General features: G+C 31.9%; 1 protein-coding gene across 1 annotated transcript; it reads right to left on the bottom strand.

Moving 5' to 3' along the window:
• Positions 1 to 5737: 5737 nt before the first annotated feature.
• On the bottom strand, positions 5738 to 12413 carry LOC123909478 (ubiquitin carboxyl-terminal hydrolase 23). Its single transcript, XM_045960319.1, has 11 exons — positions 11953 to 12413; positions 11630 to 11744; positions 11410 to 11517; positions 10681 to 10853; positions 9729 to 10055; positions 9372 to 9497; positions 8245 to 8880; positions 8069 to 8152; positions 7350 to 7977; positions 6967 to 7060; positions 5738 to 6336 (listed from the first exon to the last, which is right to left on the bottom strand). Exons 1-11 carry the CDS (start codon positions 12226 to 12228, stop codon positions 6141 to 6143), a joined length of 2763 nt encoding a protein of 920 aa, XP_045816275.1. The 5' UTR covers positions 12229 to 12413; the 3' UTR covers positions 5738 to 6140.
• Between the last annotated feature and the right edge of the window lie 1674 nt (positions 12414 to 14087).

Below are 14087 nucleotides of genomic sequence, written 5' to 3'. Positions count from 1 at the left end.
CTTGAAAATTATGCAATCAATTTCTTAAAAAACTTTAAAATTACTTTTTTTTTTCAATACATAATATCTACTCTACTGTATAGCTTAACTTGACACCTTAGGACACAAGTTAGTGTATAACCTTCCTTTATTACTCCATAACATGGAGGAAATTAGGAAAAGGTGAACATGAATGTTATTGAGTGCAGGGAAGTGGGTTTGAGATTCATAAATGGAATTGATATACTTATTGTTGAGGTTGACGGTTGGTGATTGTAAATATAGTATTAAAGATTTGTTGGTGTGAATTTAATGATTTTTCATTGAGTCACTGAGTGAGTGTATTTATCACCACCACTATAGTTAGTTGGAAAAAATCTTTTAAATTTTTATACAATAACTACTATAACTAATTATACTATGAAAGAAAAATACCATCATATCTTACTTTCCTTTCCTTCTTTCTGGTCTCTATATACAAACCTTTTTTATGATACTACAATAACTACATGGAGTACCTAGATTAGCTTTATTTTCTCCTAAAACTAAACATAAATCCGAACATAGACTGGTATGTGTACTTGTGATGTTTTAGTGCTTCCTTGATATTGACGGTGTGTACACCCTTCAAAATAAAATAATTCAAGAGAAATACTTTTTTGAACATTGAAACTTCTATATAAAATGTCTCACACATAGAGTTAATGGTATTTCATAACTAATCGATTGAGCAGCAGCTCGTAGATCACTCAAAAAAAAATATTTATTATTTGACCCATATCCCGACATAAGAAGTCCAATGGAAGCAATACTCGAAACAGCAATCCATAAAAAAACACTGATATTGAAATCAGATAAAACAAAGTTATAGTCAAAGAGAATTACTGATATATATGTTTGAAGTTTATTTTTTTTTGTTAAATAGTTTAATTGCTAGAAATTTTATCTTTAAAGTGAATAAACGAAGTGTTCGGAGTTCGAACTATAACTAATACATATAAAATATGGTGTCTCTAAAAACTAAGTTATGCTCACTGAGACGATACATTCATTTATTCACTTTAAAAAGTGTATCTCTTATACTTAAAAAAAGAAACTTCAAAGTCAAATAGTATAATGTACTATGATTCATATGTGTATTTTTGAAATACATATATAAATTTCAAGATAAAATGTAAATGAAAGATAGAAATAAAAAATGTACAACTTTATATCCAATTTTTTTGATAAAAAATAAAAAAAAAACTTTATATACAATTTTTATATTTTAATGTTCCAATAACACAATTGAGAGTAAAAAAAATAAAACATTACAGATGGTAATTCAAAATTTGGATCCCCTCTTTGCCCTCAAAATAAGGTAATGTTGAGCTAATATCCTATACTCCGTGACTTGTACTTCAACATAATACAGCTGCCTCTATTGTATATTTGTCATCACTATCTTCCATTCCATTTCCTCTTCTCTTTCTTTAGTACATAATTTTTCATCAAATTTAAGAAGATTTGTTCTTTTTTGTGCAATTAATGTTGTTGGTACAGTGAAAGGTTCACGGTTGTTACCAATATATTATCATGTCTCCAACCCACTAAGTACCAAAAATCTTTAAAATATGAAAAATGTTAATGTGTGCCTTAAAAACACATATTAAAGAAATAAACTTTTTATATTTAGATAGATAGATACATGTTAATATGGGCGGATTCTAGGGTGGGAGGTCATGATAGGTCTCTCACCAATGCACCACATGTTTTGTGGACTGGATTGAGTGTGTATATGATATTATGGTGTACTGGTAGTATTATAAAAAATTCCTGATTTTTTTAGAAAAAAGTTTTCGATTTTTTTCAGAAAAAAAGTTCTCGATTGGTAAGAGACCTATCATGATCTCCCACCGTCGAATCCGCCGTTAACATGACCTTTAAAATATTGAAGCATTTGATAATGATTTAATTTTCAATGGAGTTGAATAAAATGTATATTTTTGACTTTAGAGCATGGGAAAAAGTCCCATTTTTCCAAGTGACCCCCCAATTTATGCATGCTAATGCTATTGCTAGGGAAATGGATTTCCTGCTGTTACAGCAGGACGCTGTAACAGCTAGGGACTGTCCGATCATAATCGTGTGGCTGTGATTATTTTGAGTAATTTTATAAATGAATTGTTCTGATCGTCCGATCTGATAATGGATGGCTGAGATGCAAAACAGCGTGAAACTGTGTGATTCCCAACAGCAGGGAATCCAGATCCCTATTGCTAGTATGCAAATAAAATACTAACATAATGCGGGCCATTGTGAATGTCAGACTCAACTATTGGGACAATGGCAATAATAACCAATAATCTACCATGTGGACCATTTTTTTTAACTTGATTTGAGTAGTTTAAAGTGTAAACAATCATCTATTTTCACTTTGGATTTTTTAACTTTTTTCGACCAATTTCACGTGAAGCAATTCAACAGGGACCAACATTGTCCATAAAATTATCCTTTTGTTTTGCATTTGATTAATCTCTATCAAGTAATATTTAGTGAGATTTTACTTTTTAACCACATTTTTCTATCTATATGATTTGAATCCAATAATTTGCTTAAAGAATCTACCTTCAATTTTATTCGGACCAATGTATTGTTGGTGTTGGTTTTCTTTCTTTTGTTTCCATGTTATTTTATATTGCCTAATGTCCATTATTTTTTAACATAGTTTCATTTTGAGTCTCAAATCTAAATTATAGCATGTTCTACCAATTTTGTGGTCCATAAACCATATATAATTCCTTTCTTTCTCCATGACTCAACTTGTTTGGATCTACATTGGAGCAATATTTCTCCAACACCACTTTATTTTACAAAGACAAATCTTCACATACAAGAAATATATTATTTGGTTTTCACACATGGCAAGTTGGCTTCTTTGTGAAACATGCGCAGAAAGTCAGTTTTTGACAAACCTTCACTTTCAAGTTGGGTCAAATAAGCATAAATATTTAGTATAAATTGAGTTTAATTGATATGCACCGACAGTGTAAAATAGTTTTATAAGATCGTCCAATAAAAAATCATCATTTTGTCATGTCATATCAAGAAAGTGGGGTGAAGTGGGGTGATGTGGCGGAATACATGGTTGATATTGGTTGATAGTGTAAAATTATTTTACATTGTCGATGCATATCAATTAAATCCAAAATAAAAGAGTAAGAATTTGTTGACGTCAGTTGTCAAATTTAAGTTTTATGTAAAAAAAATGGCATGTTGGGTCATGGTCCAAAGATCATCACATTGTACTTTCAACAACTACATATATATAAGTAAGTTTGACACCATATTTTAATCCAAAATCTTAAGACATTAAATTCATTGGACTCTCACTTATAAAGTGTTGAACATTCACTTTTATATTCAAAACGAGACTCATCTCACAATTGAAATAAACAGCTGATAAATTATCTTATAATCAATAAATTTACACTGGATAACAATCAAGCAATTTTTTTTTTTTTTATAACGACAAACAAGCAATATATTGATACTGTGTTCAATCATCAAAAAAATATCTATATAATTCGTATTTCACACCGGTGGACGGTGGTTCAGTGGAAGTGTGTAATGTGTCAAGTATGTAATTACTCGGAATAAAATATATGAAAAATTATTTTTTTTACGTTTGAGTTGACTTAGAGTTTATACAAAAAAAATATATATACTGTACTTGTCTGAATTAACATATAAATAATGCTTAGACTATCTTTTATAAACTCAAAAAAAAGTAAAATTCCATTATAAAAATAAAAATAAGTCAATCCAAATAGACATAAAAATAAACGTTATAGATTTGATCTAATGGTTAAAGATTTAGTAGTATGATAAAGGACGAGGTCCTGAGTTTGATCTTAACTCTATTTCAAACCCAAAAAAAATTAGCCATAAAAAAATTGTTTATAAATAAATATTTCACTATGTGTGTAATTGAGAGAAAGAGGAGTACACTAAATTAGGACAAAATTACATTGAAACGGATGGTTTTACAACCTAACATAACATGAGATGCTGACATTGCTAAGCATACACTGAGAAGTGAAAATCGAAAACAAATGGTATGGGGACATGCAGGGTCTAATGATGGCACTGATTATGAAGGACGAGGTTGGGTTCATGAGTAACATTAATATGTACCGACAAAACTAATTAATAATCATAACATCCCCATAGTATCCATTTTCTTAATCATGCTGCCACTATACTTATTATTCTTCAAACCACGTCAAATAAGTGTTTATGTACGTCCAGGACCATCTCATTATTGCTCTAGTTTAATGGGTTTAACTTAATTTTTTTTATCAAAATTAAATAAATAAATAATTTGTTTTGAAAAAGTAATCAGGAAATGAAATATGTGATTGTGAGTAATCTACATAAGAAGAAGTACATTATTATAGATAATAAAATATGGGTCATGCTAACTAGTGCCCCCAGGGCACTAGTTAAGGATACAATAAAAGCAATTTTTGCATTGAAAATGACACTTTTTATACTTTACAAACATTGACTACACAAATTTCAATGTAATTTTACTATAATTAGTATCTTTAACTAGTGCCCCGGGGGCACTAATTAGCATTTTCCATAAAATATATACCTTCGTATTAGAAGATAGAACATTCATTTGGGAGCAAATAGTTGAGTTCATCAAGTGCATTAATTATCATGGGTAAAAAAAGTGTTCATTTCATAACTATAATTAAGAAAACTTTGTTCATATTTAAGTTGGTACAAACATTATAATATACAGAGGTTGAAATTCAAACTTAAAATTATCCATTTATTTTAAGGAATAAAATTTTGACTACTAAACTAGATCTTGACAAAAAACTAAAATAAAAAATTATAATGGAATTGATTTAGTTATATTAATATATACTCCCTTCGGTCCTTTTTACAAGAAACACTTTGAAATTTTTATTTAATCTTTTTTATAAGAAATACTTTGACACAATTCCATATGTACTCTTATTAAATACAATCAACTAATTCATTATAATGCTAGTGCATTAATTAGAGATGCCTATTTCTCATACTAGTCAAATGTTAGTTTTGGAATATAACATAAAATGTTAGAATCATTAATGAGAAAATTTACATTCCTTGGTCTGTGTGATTTTGTCAAAGTGTTTTTTATAATAAGAATCGGAGGGAGTATTCCAGATAACCACTTATGGATAAAAGAGAATCAGACAATAAACTGCAACGTTAAACCTTTTTAGATGAAAAAATTAATCCTACTAATATATAACTTTGATGTAAAAAATTGTTAAGAGATCACTACGTTTGATGAGATGTGCATAGAAGGAAAGCACATATTGTAGTGCTAGTAAATGTCTACCAGAGTCAATTTCTATATTTAAGTCTTGAAGAACAGTTGATGGTTGAATTGTATGAAGTTCACATTAATGATCATGCCACAGAACTAAACCAACAAGAATAAATAATCTATGTGCTCCGTTCGAAAGTCAATGTCCTTCATTAAGGATCATGTCAAAAAATTGAAGTCCCTGTCTGACAGCTTTAAATTCTTCTGGACAGTGCAATATCATTCATTCATTTGTTTCAGCTTAAAAAAAGTTGTTTCTAACTTTTCCCATTACCAATAAATGAAAGGCAAAAAAAAGTCAACGAAAAGAAATATATGAGCGAAATTTGTCCCAAATAGTACTTCACTAATTTATCCAAGTTATCTTGCGATTTATTAATTTTTAAATTAAATCGCACAACGATTAATTAATGTTTTAATTTCACTTAATCATAAGCCAAATACAAATTTCAGTCCAAAATACATTATGCAAAGCTCATATAACATAAAATTCACGAACAAAATTTGCGCTACGACGTGCAGCTATTACAAGAGAAATAAATAATACAAAGGGTTTCATTTTACACTTTTCCAAACATGCATGCAACTAATAGTTGTCTGGATTGTGAAATGAGAAATGCCCTACAAAGAAACCAAGGTGCATAAATAATTCTAACCCTCTTCAGTTCGGCTACAAAGACAATATGATGCAGCCAACAAAATTTGTACCCAAAAAAATAAGGTAGATGCTCTCCTCTTCACTACATTTTCAGCGTTTGATGTCGACAGATAATAGAAATGAATTTTGGAGTCATATCCTAAATGGAGGGTTCCCTGAGCTCGAATGGTTCAATTTTGCACTTTTAAACTTCGATTTCTCGTTAGCGTTCAATTTTGAACTTTTAAACTTCGATTTCTCGTTAGCAATTTGTTGGAAAAGATTTGGTCCACCAAAGCTCTGCTTCAACCTTAACTTCTTCCTCTTCCCCATGTCATATTGCTCATCCCTGTAAATTTTTAGGCAGTAAGATACAAATTTATAAATATATGCAGGGTTTTTTTTAACGGAATAAATAAATATGTGCAGTTATTCATCAAAAGAGTCTAAGTCACAATCCCTACATAAAAAATTCATACATTGCTATTAGCAGCTCTAAGGTAATGGTCAGTAGAGCATAACAACATGAAGGGGTTATTTTATTCATAGATCAGAACAAAACATGTCCAATGTACGATGCATTGCCTAAAGGACGTGATTAGTAATAAGTGAATCTACAAGCCAACATTCTACATAAAAGCAATCACTAGGTCAAATTTGGAAGTGAATTAAGCCTAAGTACAATATAAGTCCTGCTTATCTAAAAAACAAATTCGACTGAGTAGGAAAAAAAAAACCATTTAGGCACTAACAGATTTTTCAAAGTAATCATTTAACATAAAATTGAGCTACATCATATTTGGAAATAAACATTTACCACATCCCGGGAGAAAATAAATCACTTTCAAACCATAGGACTTCAAAAAATGATTCAGGCATTCAATTGGTTCCAACACAGAAATGCACAAACTAAAACAGACCAAATTACTTCAATTACTTCCATAGTATACAAGAAAGGAACCATATATTTAGAGCTCACCATTCATCCCCAACATATCCAATGTGTGCGATCTGGTCATTCTTTGATTCCAAGGGCTCAGATGAAGGTAATTCCACATCATCCCAACGTGCAACTGTACCAAACGAGAACATTATGTTATTATACATAAAGGTGTCAATATTGAAAGTACAGAGGTGGAAAAGGTAATACAAAAATGCAAACATAAGATAACAAATTGAGCTAGTTTAATTAAAGTAGCTTTATGTTAATCAAGGATGGCAAACATTTAAATGACATTTAGCATGTGACATGAAAGATCTTGCACAGTCTAGAACCGAGAAATAAAAGTACATAGATGTGGAACACAAACTTTATGTGTCGTGCCAAACAAATCTGAAATGAAAATGCCAATTGAAACATACCAACTGTCTCCTCTAGACCTCTAGTGAGCATCCTCATAACACTATTATGCATTTGATCTGTCTTATCCTCCTGTGGACTAAAAGCATGTGCAGCTTCAAATTTATTTTCCAATAAACACTGGGACATATTTTCTATTTGTGTAGCTGTTGCAAGCACAGCACAGTTCTGGTCCATCCTCTTCCTCTTCTTCAACTCTCCTTCAGCATTATGTTCCATCAGAGATACATCATTACGTTTCATGTTAGCAACAGGCATAGGACATGGCTTAGTTGCTTTACTTTCAGAATAACTTGTTACAGAGGGAAGTAACTGTGCTTTTCCAGAAGTAGATAGTCCAGCATCTGATGAGCTAGCAGGTTTATTCAATTTTTCGCGGCGTTTACTTTTTTTGTGATCCTTCTTCCGCGGCCCTAGGTATGCCACATAACGGAGGATCGGGCGAAGTCGCATGATTGATCCGTGGTACTTTGGAAACTTCTTCTTTGGTTTTTTCACTTGCTTTTGATTAACACTTGAGTCACTCGAGGATCTATTTGATGAACCTTTAAGAAGTTTCTGAGAAACAACCGCATTCTCAACCAATAAATTGCATGCTTCCTCCTCAACCGAAGCATTTGAAGTTCCAACCTAAATATATAAAAGTAGGGTAAATACACCAAAACAATAAGGCCACAAGATATAAACAGGGGATACAATGAACAAATTTTGGTTTAGTTACCGAAGTTACAAGACAAGCTTTCTCTGAGAAATTTGTGACTGAATCTTGAGCTGCAACAGCATCAACTTCAGTGGGGGAATTCATCTGGGAATGAATTAACAGATAAGTAATCAACAAAACTGAAATAGCACCAGTTTGGTCCAAAGAGGATACATAAAGTATTTTGAATAACTTACCTTCTGAGACTGTGATGTTCTGTCACTAACATTTTGACCAATAAGAGTTTGGGGATTACTTATAGCCGGCTCTTTTAAAGGAGAACCTACACCCTCTTTTAAAAATGCATTCTTGTTGAACAGATTAGGTCTGTCATCAGCTGTTGCATCTAAACATTTCTGATTACAAGGGACCTTATCTTTTCCAGGGTGATCTAAGGATGACAAGCATTCAAGTTCTGATTTAGCAAAAGAGACATCGACTGTTGAGTTCTTCTGAGCAAGTTCCTTAGAAGTGAGTTCAGATACAGGGGTTTCACCATGCATTAAGCCTTTTGCTAAAATGAAACTATTCTTTTGCTGAACCAGAGCATTATTCGCACATGAAACCCTTGATGGATCCGCATTTAACGTATTTTTCTGAGTTTCAGCGGTCAAAGAAGGTTCAACACATAACTTATTTTCCACGTGACCATTTGGATAATCTTTAAGTGCATTGTTTGAAGTTGGATATCTACTTCCAATAACATTGGTTTTCACATTTACCTCCTTAGGGATATCAACAGGTTTGCTTGGAGCTACACTTTTTCTATCACGAACATAAAATAACATGTAAGCTTGCTGTTCTAGAACTTTCGATTCACTGACATGACTTACCTGTCACAACAGTAAAAATAGGGTTAAAATGATTAATTAACTTAATGCAACTGCAGAAACAGGGTCCCTAGTGTCTGGTTTTAAGAAACTATTCCACCACAGAACACTCATCAATACAATGATTCACAACTTATGCAAGGAATTCATGACATATAATTCATCACCTTTATGTACATCATCAAAGCAGGAGTATTTATTTATCCAGTTCTAATTAAAAGCACAAGTTAACATAAACAGAAATTGGAAAGAATCTCGGATTCTGGTGAGACACAAATTAATCAAAAGAAGACCAATGTTTACTTATTTTTCAATAAAACAAAAGGGTTCCAGAAAAGATATTTATTCTTGATGATATATTCTCTTTACTTATTTGCCCCAACCAGATAACCCTAACTGATTTTTCTTGGGTTATATATATTTATAAAATGAATGCCAAGAATTACACAATTCATAACACTAAATATCAAATGATATTAACATATTTTCAGTACCCGACTGTCATCCAAGGTATACCACATGTTATTTGAAGTGCGAACAAAGCAGTAATAGTGGCCAGAATGAGTGCTGAAACCAGAATGAACAAGGACCCCGTATAATGAGTACTTGCAATCTCCATCCTGCCAAACAGGAGAAACTTGAAAGTAAGAAGAATAACATAACAACGTCTTGGGAAGATACAGAAAGCAGTCAAATAGAGCAACAAATATTTTGAAATGTTTTCCAGGCCTGTCCTTTTGAACACAGTAATCACTTCACAAATTAAATATTTTGGACACTAATTTTGTATTTTATTTTTATCTTACAAGTGAGATTACATATAACTAAAAAAAAGACCGTTGCTTACTTACATATGAGCCACTGACAAAAGGTTTCAAATCCAGTGCAGAGTCAAACTCAACATTCTTTTTAATCTTTTTATGAGGATCATAAGCATAGAATCTCTTTAGATGAATTGCCAGCACATAAGGTGCCTTATGAATTGTCAGTTGTTTGATAGCCTGCACTTTTTGTTTGCAATGTTGACAATGGTATTGCTTCTCTCCCCCATCCAACAATTCTGAAGCTGTGAAATTTGCAAGTGCCTTTTGCAGTGAATTTGCCTTCAATATTTCAAGACTTAAGTCTAAGAAAGGATCAAACTTGTTGGATGAAAAAGAACACTGTCTGCATTTCACCTGGAAAAAGAACCCAAACAAACTTTTTGAGTTGTTGTCATCCATGAAATCAAAACATATACTGATTTTCCCGGTTTATGGCTTAAATATCAACATAACTCTTTGAATTCTAGTTGTACTTAACTTACCCCTACGAAATAAGCTTGTAAAATGGGGAGTGCCACTATTTTATATACTCAATACAGGCTCTATCTTTTATTCTCTGTGCAACTTGGGTCTTTTCTATGACCCCCTCACGCCCAACTATTTGGGCTTAGAGCGTCAATATAAAAGATGGGCGGCTCGAATTGATAGGCTTATACCATATCAGGTTTTTATATTGGGCATAACCCATTGCCACACTTATAAACTCATTTCAAGCCCTCTTTTTTTTCTATGCGGGACTTAGGATTTTCTCAATACCTATTCACACCCGGCACTATAGAGCTTGGTGTGGGGGTATAAATGATGGGTGACCAACATCAATAGACTCTGAAACCATATTAGGTTTTTATAGAGTCAACTCATCCTTACAAGTATGGTTTGTAAGGTGAGAGGTGTCACTCTTTATAACCTTTTTTCAGGTGGGACTTGGGTTTTGCCACAATAATAATCATCTTCATAAAAATCCCACCAAATCAAGTACCTGACTTCGAAGACGACCACCGAAGATCTTGTGAACCAAACTTTTCTCAAAAGCACCAGGTGATTCACTCGGTACTCCAGAGGGCAGGCAACATTTATGCATTGACTCAAGTAAGTTCACCATATATTCATGTGCATCCTCCTGCCTAGATTTTCGGAAATTGCGTGATATGCCTAATCTTATGTCAGGAAGCACAAGTATGCAAGGGAATAAAATGGAAAGTGCTTTTAACAAAAATCGGGGTAAGGGGAGGGGACTATACTTAAGGGTAAAACCAAAAAGCAATCAGCATATAGTTAAACTTAAAGCATGTTCGATTTTGTTCTAGAGAAGAGTAGTCAACAAATTTCTTAGTTTCCTAAACCTTATAAGATGTAAAATTATATATTATGAAAAACCTTTTCAATCTTTTCCCTAGTTTAAAGAAGCTGAGCTTAAAAGGAGTAAATCAGCAATGTGGAAGCTCCAAAAAGATGCATGTGGACAAATCCCGTGTTTATTAACTATAAATAAGTCAAGAAGTTGGTTCTAGGCTTTTAGCCTTATTTCAAAAACAGACTGCATGAATAATGTGGACTTTTGTGTTAAAAACGATAGAGACCCGAGTACGAGGATAAAGGAAAAAAGGCTATTATTGTAATAAAGAGTTTGGCCATGTTAAATAAAAAGTATAAGCAAACCTTCATTACTAATTTATTTAAATAACAATAAAAAACGACATAAGGATACACCGCAGATTTCCAACCAGATCACTCGGAGATATATTTCCAGTTGATTGCAATGCACGACTAACATGATTCTGTATTGCACAAAGAGCACAAAACCCAGTAACTCGGCCTATAAAGATAAATATTGCAAACTATAATTAGAAATTCTATGTCACATATAAAGGGAACTAAAAAACCAAATCATTGACATAATGTGTCATTGAAGTAAATGTATTGCTCACATGAACTTTTATGTTTGCCACTTTGCAGATACGCAGCTAAAGGCGCAGTATATGTCAAACACTGTAACACTGAATTCAGAAAACAAGTGTTTCCAAGATTCCATAATCCAGCTCCCTGAAAATTTACAATAATTTTTTTTTATAAATTAGCCAATAAAAAAATATTTAAGCTAGCTAAAAAAGATCAATTACAATTGAATTTAACCATTGCAAATCAAATTCAAACAAATTAGCATCTCAAATTTCAAACATCACCGACCAAATTTTGAGCTGTACAAATAAATGAAATTCGAGAGAAAACTAAAAATAAAACAAAAACTCACAATTCTGCGAAAGGTAATTCCAACGTTGAGCTCTGGATCCAAACCAAACTCGGAGAATTCGGAACCATCGTGTTTTTTGGGAGGTGGATGAGAGGTAGTACCATTAACGCAAACAAGTTGCCGTTTTTCGGTGGTGGTGGTGGTAGGGTTTAGGGTTTCGATATGGAAATCATTGGAAAAGCCTTTAAAAGGTTTGTTGTTAGGGACAAAGACGATTTTTCTCTGAATTAGATCGTGTTGTTTCTGAGTTTCGGTTTGAGTTTCGGTTTCAGCCATTGAAGAAAAGCTTCGATTGGATTCGATTTGGGAGTGAAACGAAAGTGTAAAGTTGAATGTGTAAAGAGGAACAATATAACATAACAGAAGAGAAAAAAAAATAACAGAAGCGAAAGGGTTTGAGCTTCTGCGAAAGAGAAAAAGTGAGTGTAAGGTGGCTGCTATTAAACCCTACACTGCTCAGCAACACGACAAACGACGCTGTTTCTTTCTCTCACGTGTGATTAACCATTGGGCCTAGCCCAACCCGGCCCATAATCATAATCACAAACACCACAACTTTCATTCTAATGTTTTACTATTCACACTGCTCAAAATCTGCATTGTCTGTATAAAACCCGACTCGACCCGTTAACTAGTCTTGTCCTGTAATTTTTGGGTTAGGTATGACCCTAACCCAAAAAAAAAAAAATAGAGACATAAATGTGAATAAGACATGAATAAACTGAAGTATGGATCGAGTTCGGATTAATCCTCGAGTTTTATTTTTCTCATATTCAACATTTTAATATTTTTTTCCTCTCATGTCTATCGTGTGCTATACTTTTCTTTTAAAAATAAGGTTCAACGACTCATTTGCATAAATCGATTGTATTGATATATATATATATATATATATATATATATATATATATATATATTGAAAAATATAAATGATCTTGTTCATATTTTTTTGTACTTATACAATTTAAATTTTTTTTTTTTTTTAATCTTTGTCATCTATGTGTATGAGTCATATTAATCTCTCATTCGTATCGTTTTGATTATATCAAATATCCCCAAAGGGATATCAAGTAACCTTTAGATTTTGTATAGTTATATTCTGTTTGTATCATTGTTCTTGTAGAATTTAAATTTGAAATTTATTATATTTATTTATTTAACTATCATGGAGCATTTATATTTGAAAATAATATTGATATTTCACAATATAGTAGTATATGTTAAAAGAGTTCACGGACATTCAATTTTTTGGGCCACATGTTTGAATTCATAATTCTTCACTTCATCATGTTTACTGTATGTGGTTCTCGCCACTAAGTTATTTAAAAGAAAATGAACTACCAAATTTGTCAATGACTCTGTAAGTCACTCTCAAATACTTATGAACTACTTTAATAATCTTAATATTTTGGTTAGATGTTTATTGAAAACGAGCTTTCATATGTTAATATTTTGATTTTAAACATGTTTGTTTAAAAACGTTAATGTGTAGTAATAATGTTGATGAGAATATTTATGCTTGATAACTATTTATTTTTGTATATTGTAAATTGAATTGCATAACACATACTAACTGCGGGGAATGCAAAATTTTCAAGGGACAAAGATATATACCTTAAGGAAACCTGTAAAATTGAGATTATTTCTTGATTCCAACATTACATAGTCTCACATTTAATTTGTTCGCATTTTTAGTATAAGGATTATATTAAAAAGCATGAGAGCGACTACAATGAATTTACGAAAATTGGAAAACATTGTTATTCTCTTGAAATGAACGCCGAGTATTTAAAAAGTGCAAGGTAAGCTTATATATAAAAAGTGTCAAAATCTTTTAAGGTATCAGCAGTTATTGAATTTTAATATTCGAATTGGTCTAATACTAATAATTTAAATTAATGATCTTAATGTCCTGGTCGGATGTTTATTGGAAATGAGTGTTCGTATATTTAATATTGTGATCATAAATATTTTTTGTTGGTTATATTTTGTATATTTTGCTTCTTCATTCCCAACAACATGAGAGTAGATCTTCGTCAAGGCATGCTGAGCAAGTAGTAATTTGTCTTCCCGTGATATTAAAAGGGTGAGGTAATTTAAGTTGGATTGATTATTTGTATTCCATCAATTATTGT

This window comes from Trifolium pratense, linkage group LG2 (assembly GCF_020283565.1).
Source record: "Trifolium pratense cultivar HEN17-A07 linkage group LG2, ARS_RC_1.1, whole genome shotgun sequence".
Classification (NCBI taxonomy): Eukaryota; Viridiplantae; Streptophyta; class Magnoliopsida; order Fabales; family Fabaceae; genus Trifolium; species Trifolium pratense.
The sequence above is the reverse complement of the archived record's forward strand: the minus strand, read 5'-3'. Positions and strand labels throughout refer to the sequence as shown.

What these genes read in the sequence shown, in the direction of transcription:
- LOC123909478 (XM_045960319.1), bottom strand. Translation starts at nt 12,228, where the DNA reads ATGGCTGAAACCGAAACTCAAACCGAAACTCAGAAACAACACGATCTA. An exon ending in GAATTACCTTTCGCAGAATT is followed by an intron (nt 11,745 to 11,952) that starts GTGAGTTTTTGT and finishes GTAAATTTTCAG; the next exon opens with GGAGCTGGATTATGGAATCT. An exon ending in TGGCAAACATAAAAGTTCAT is followed by an intron (nt 11,518 to 11,629) that starts GTGAGCAATACA and finishes TTATCTTTATAG; the next exon opens with GCCGAGTTACTGGGTTTTGT.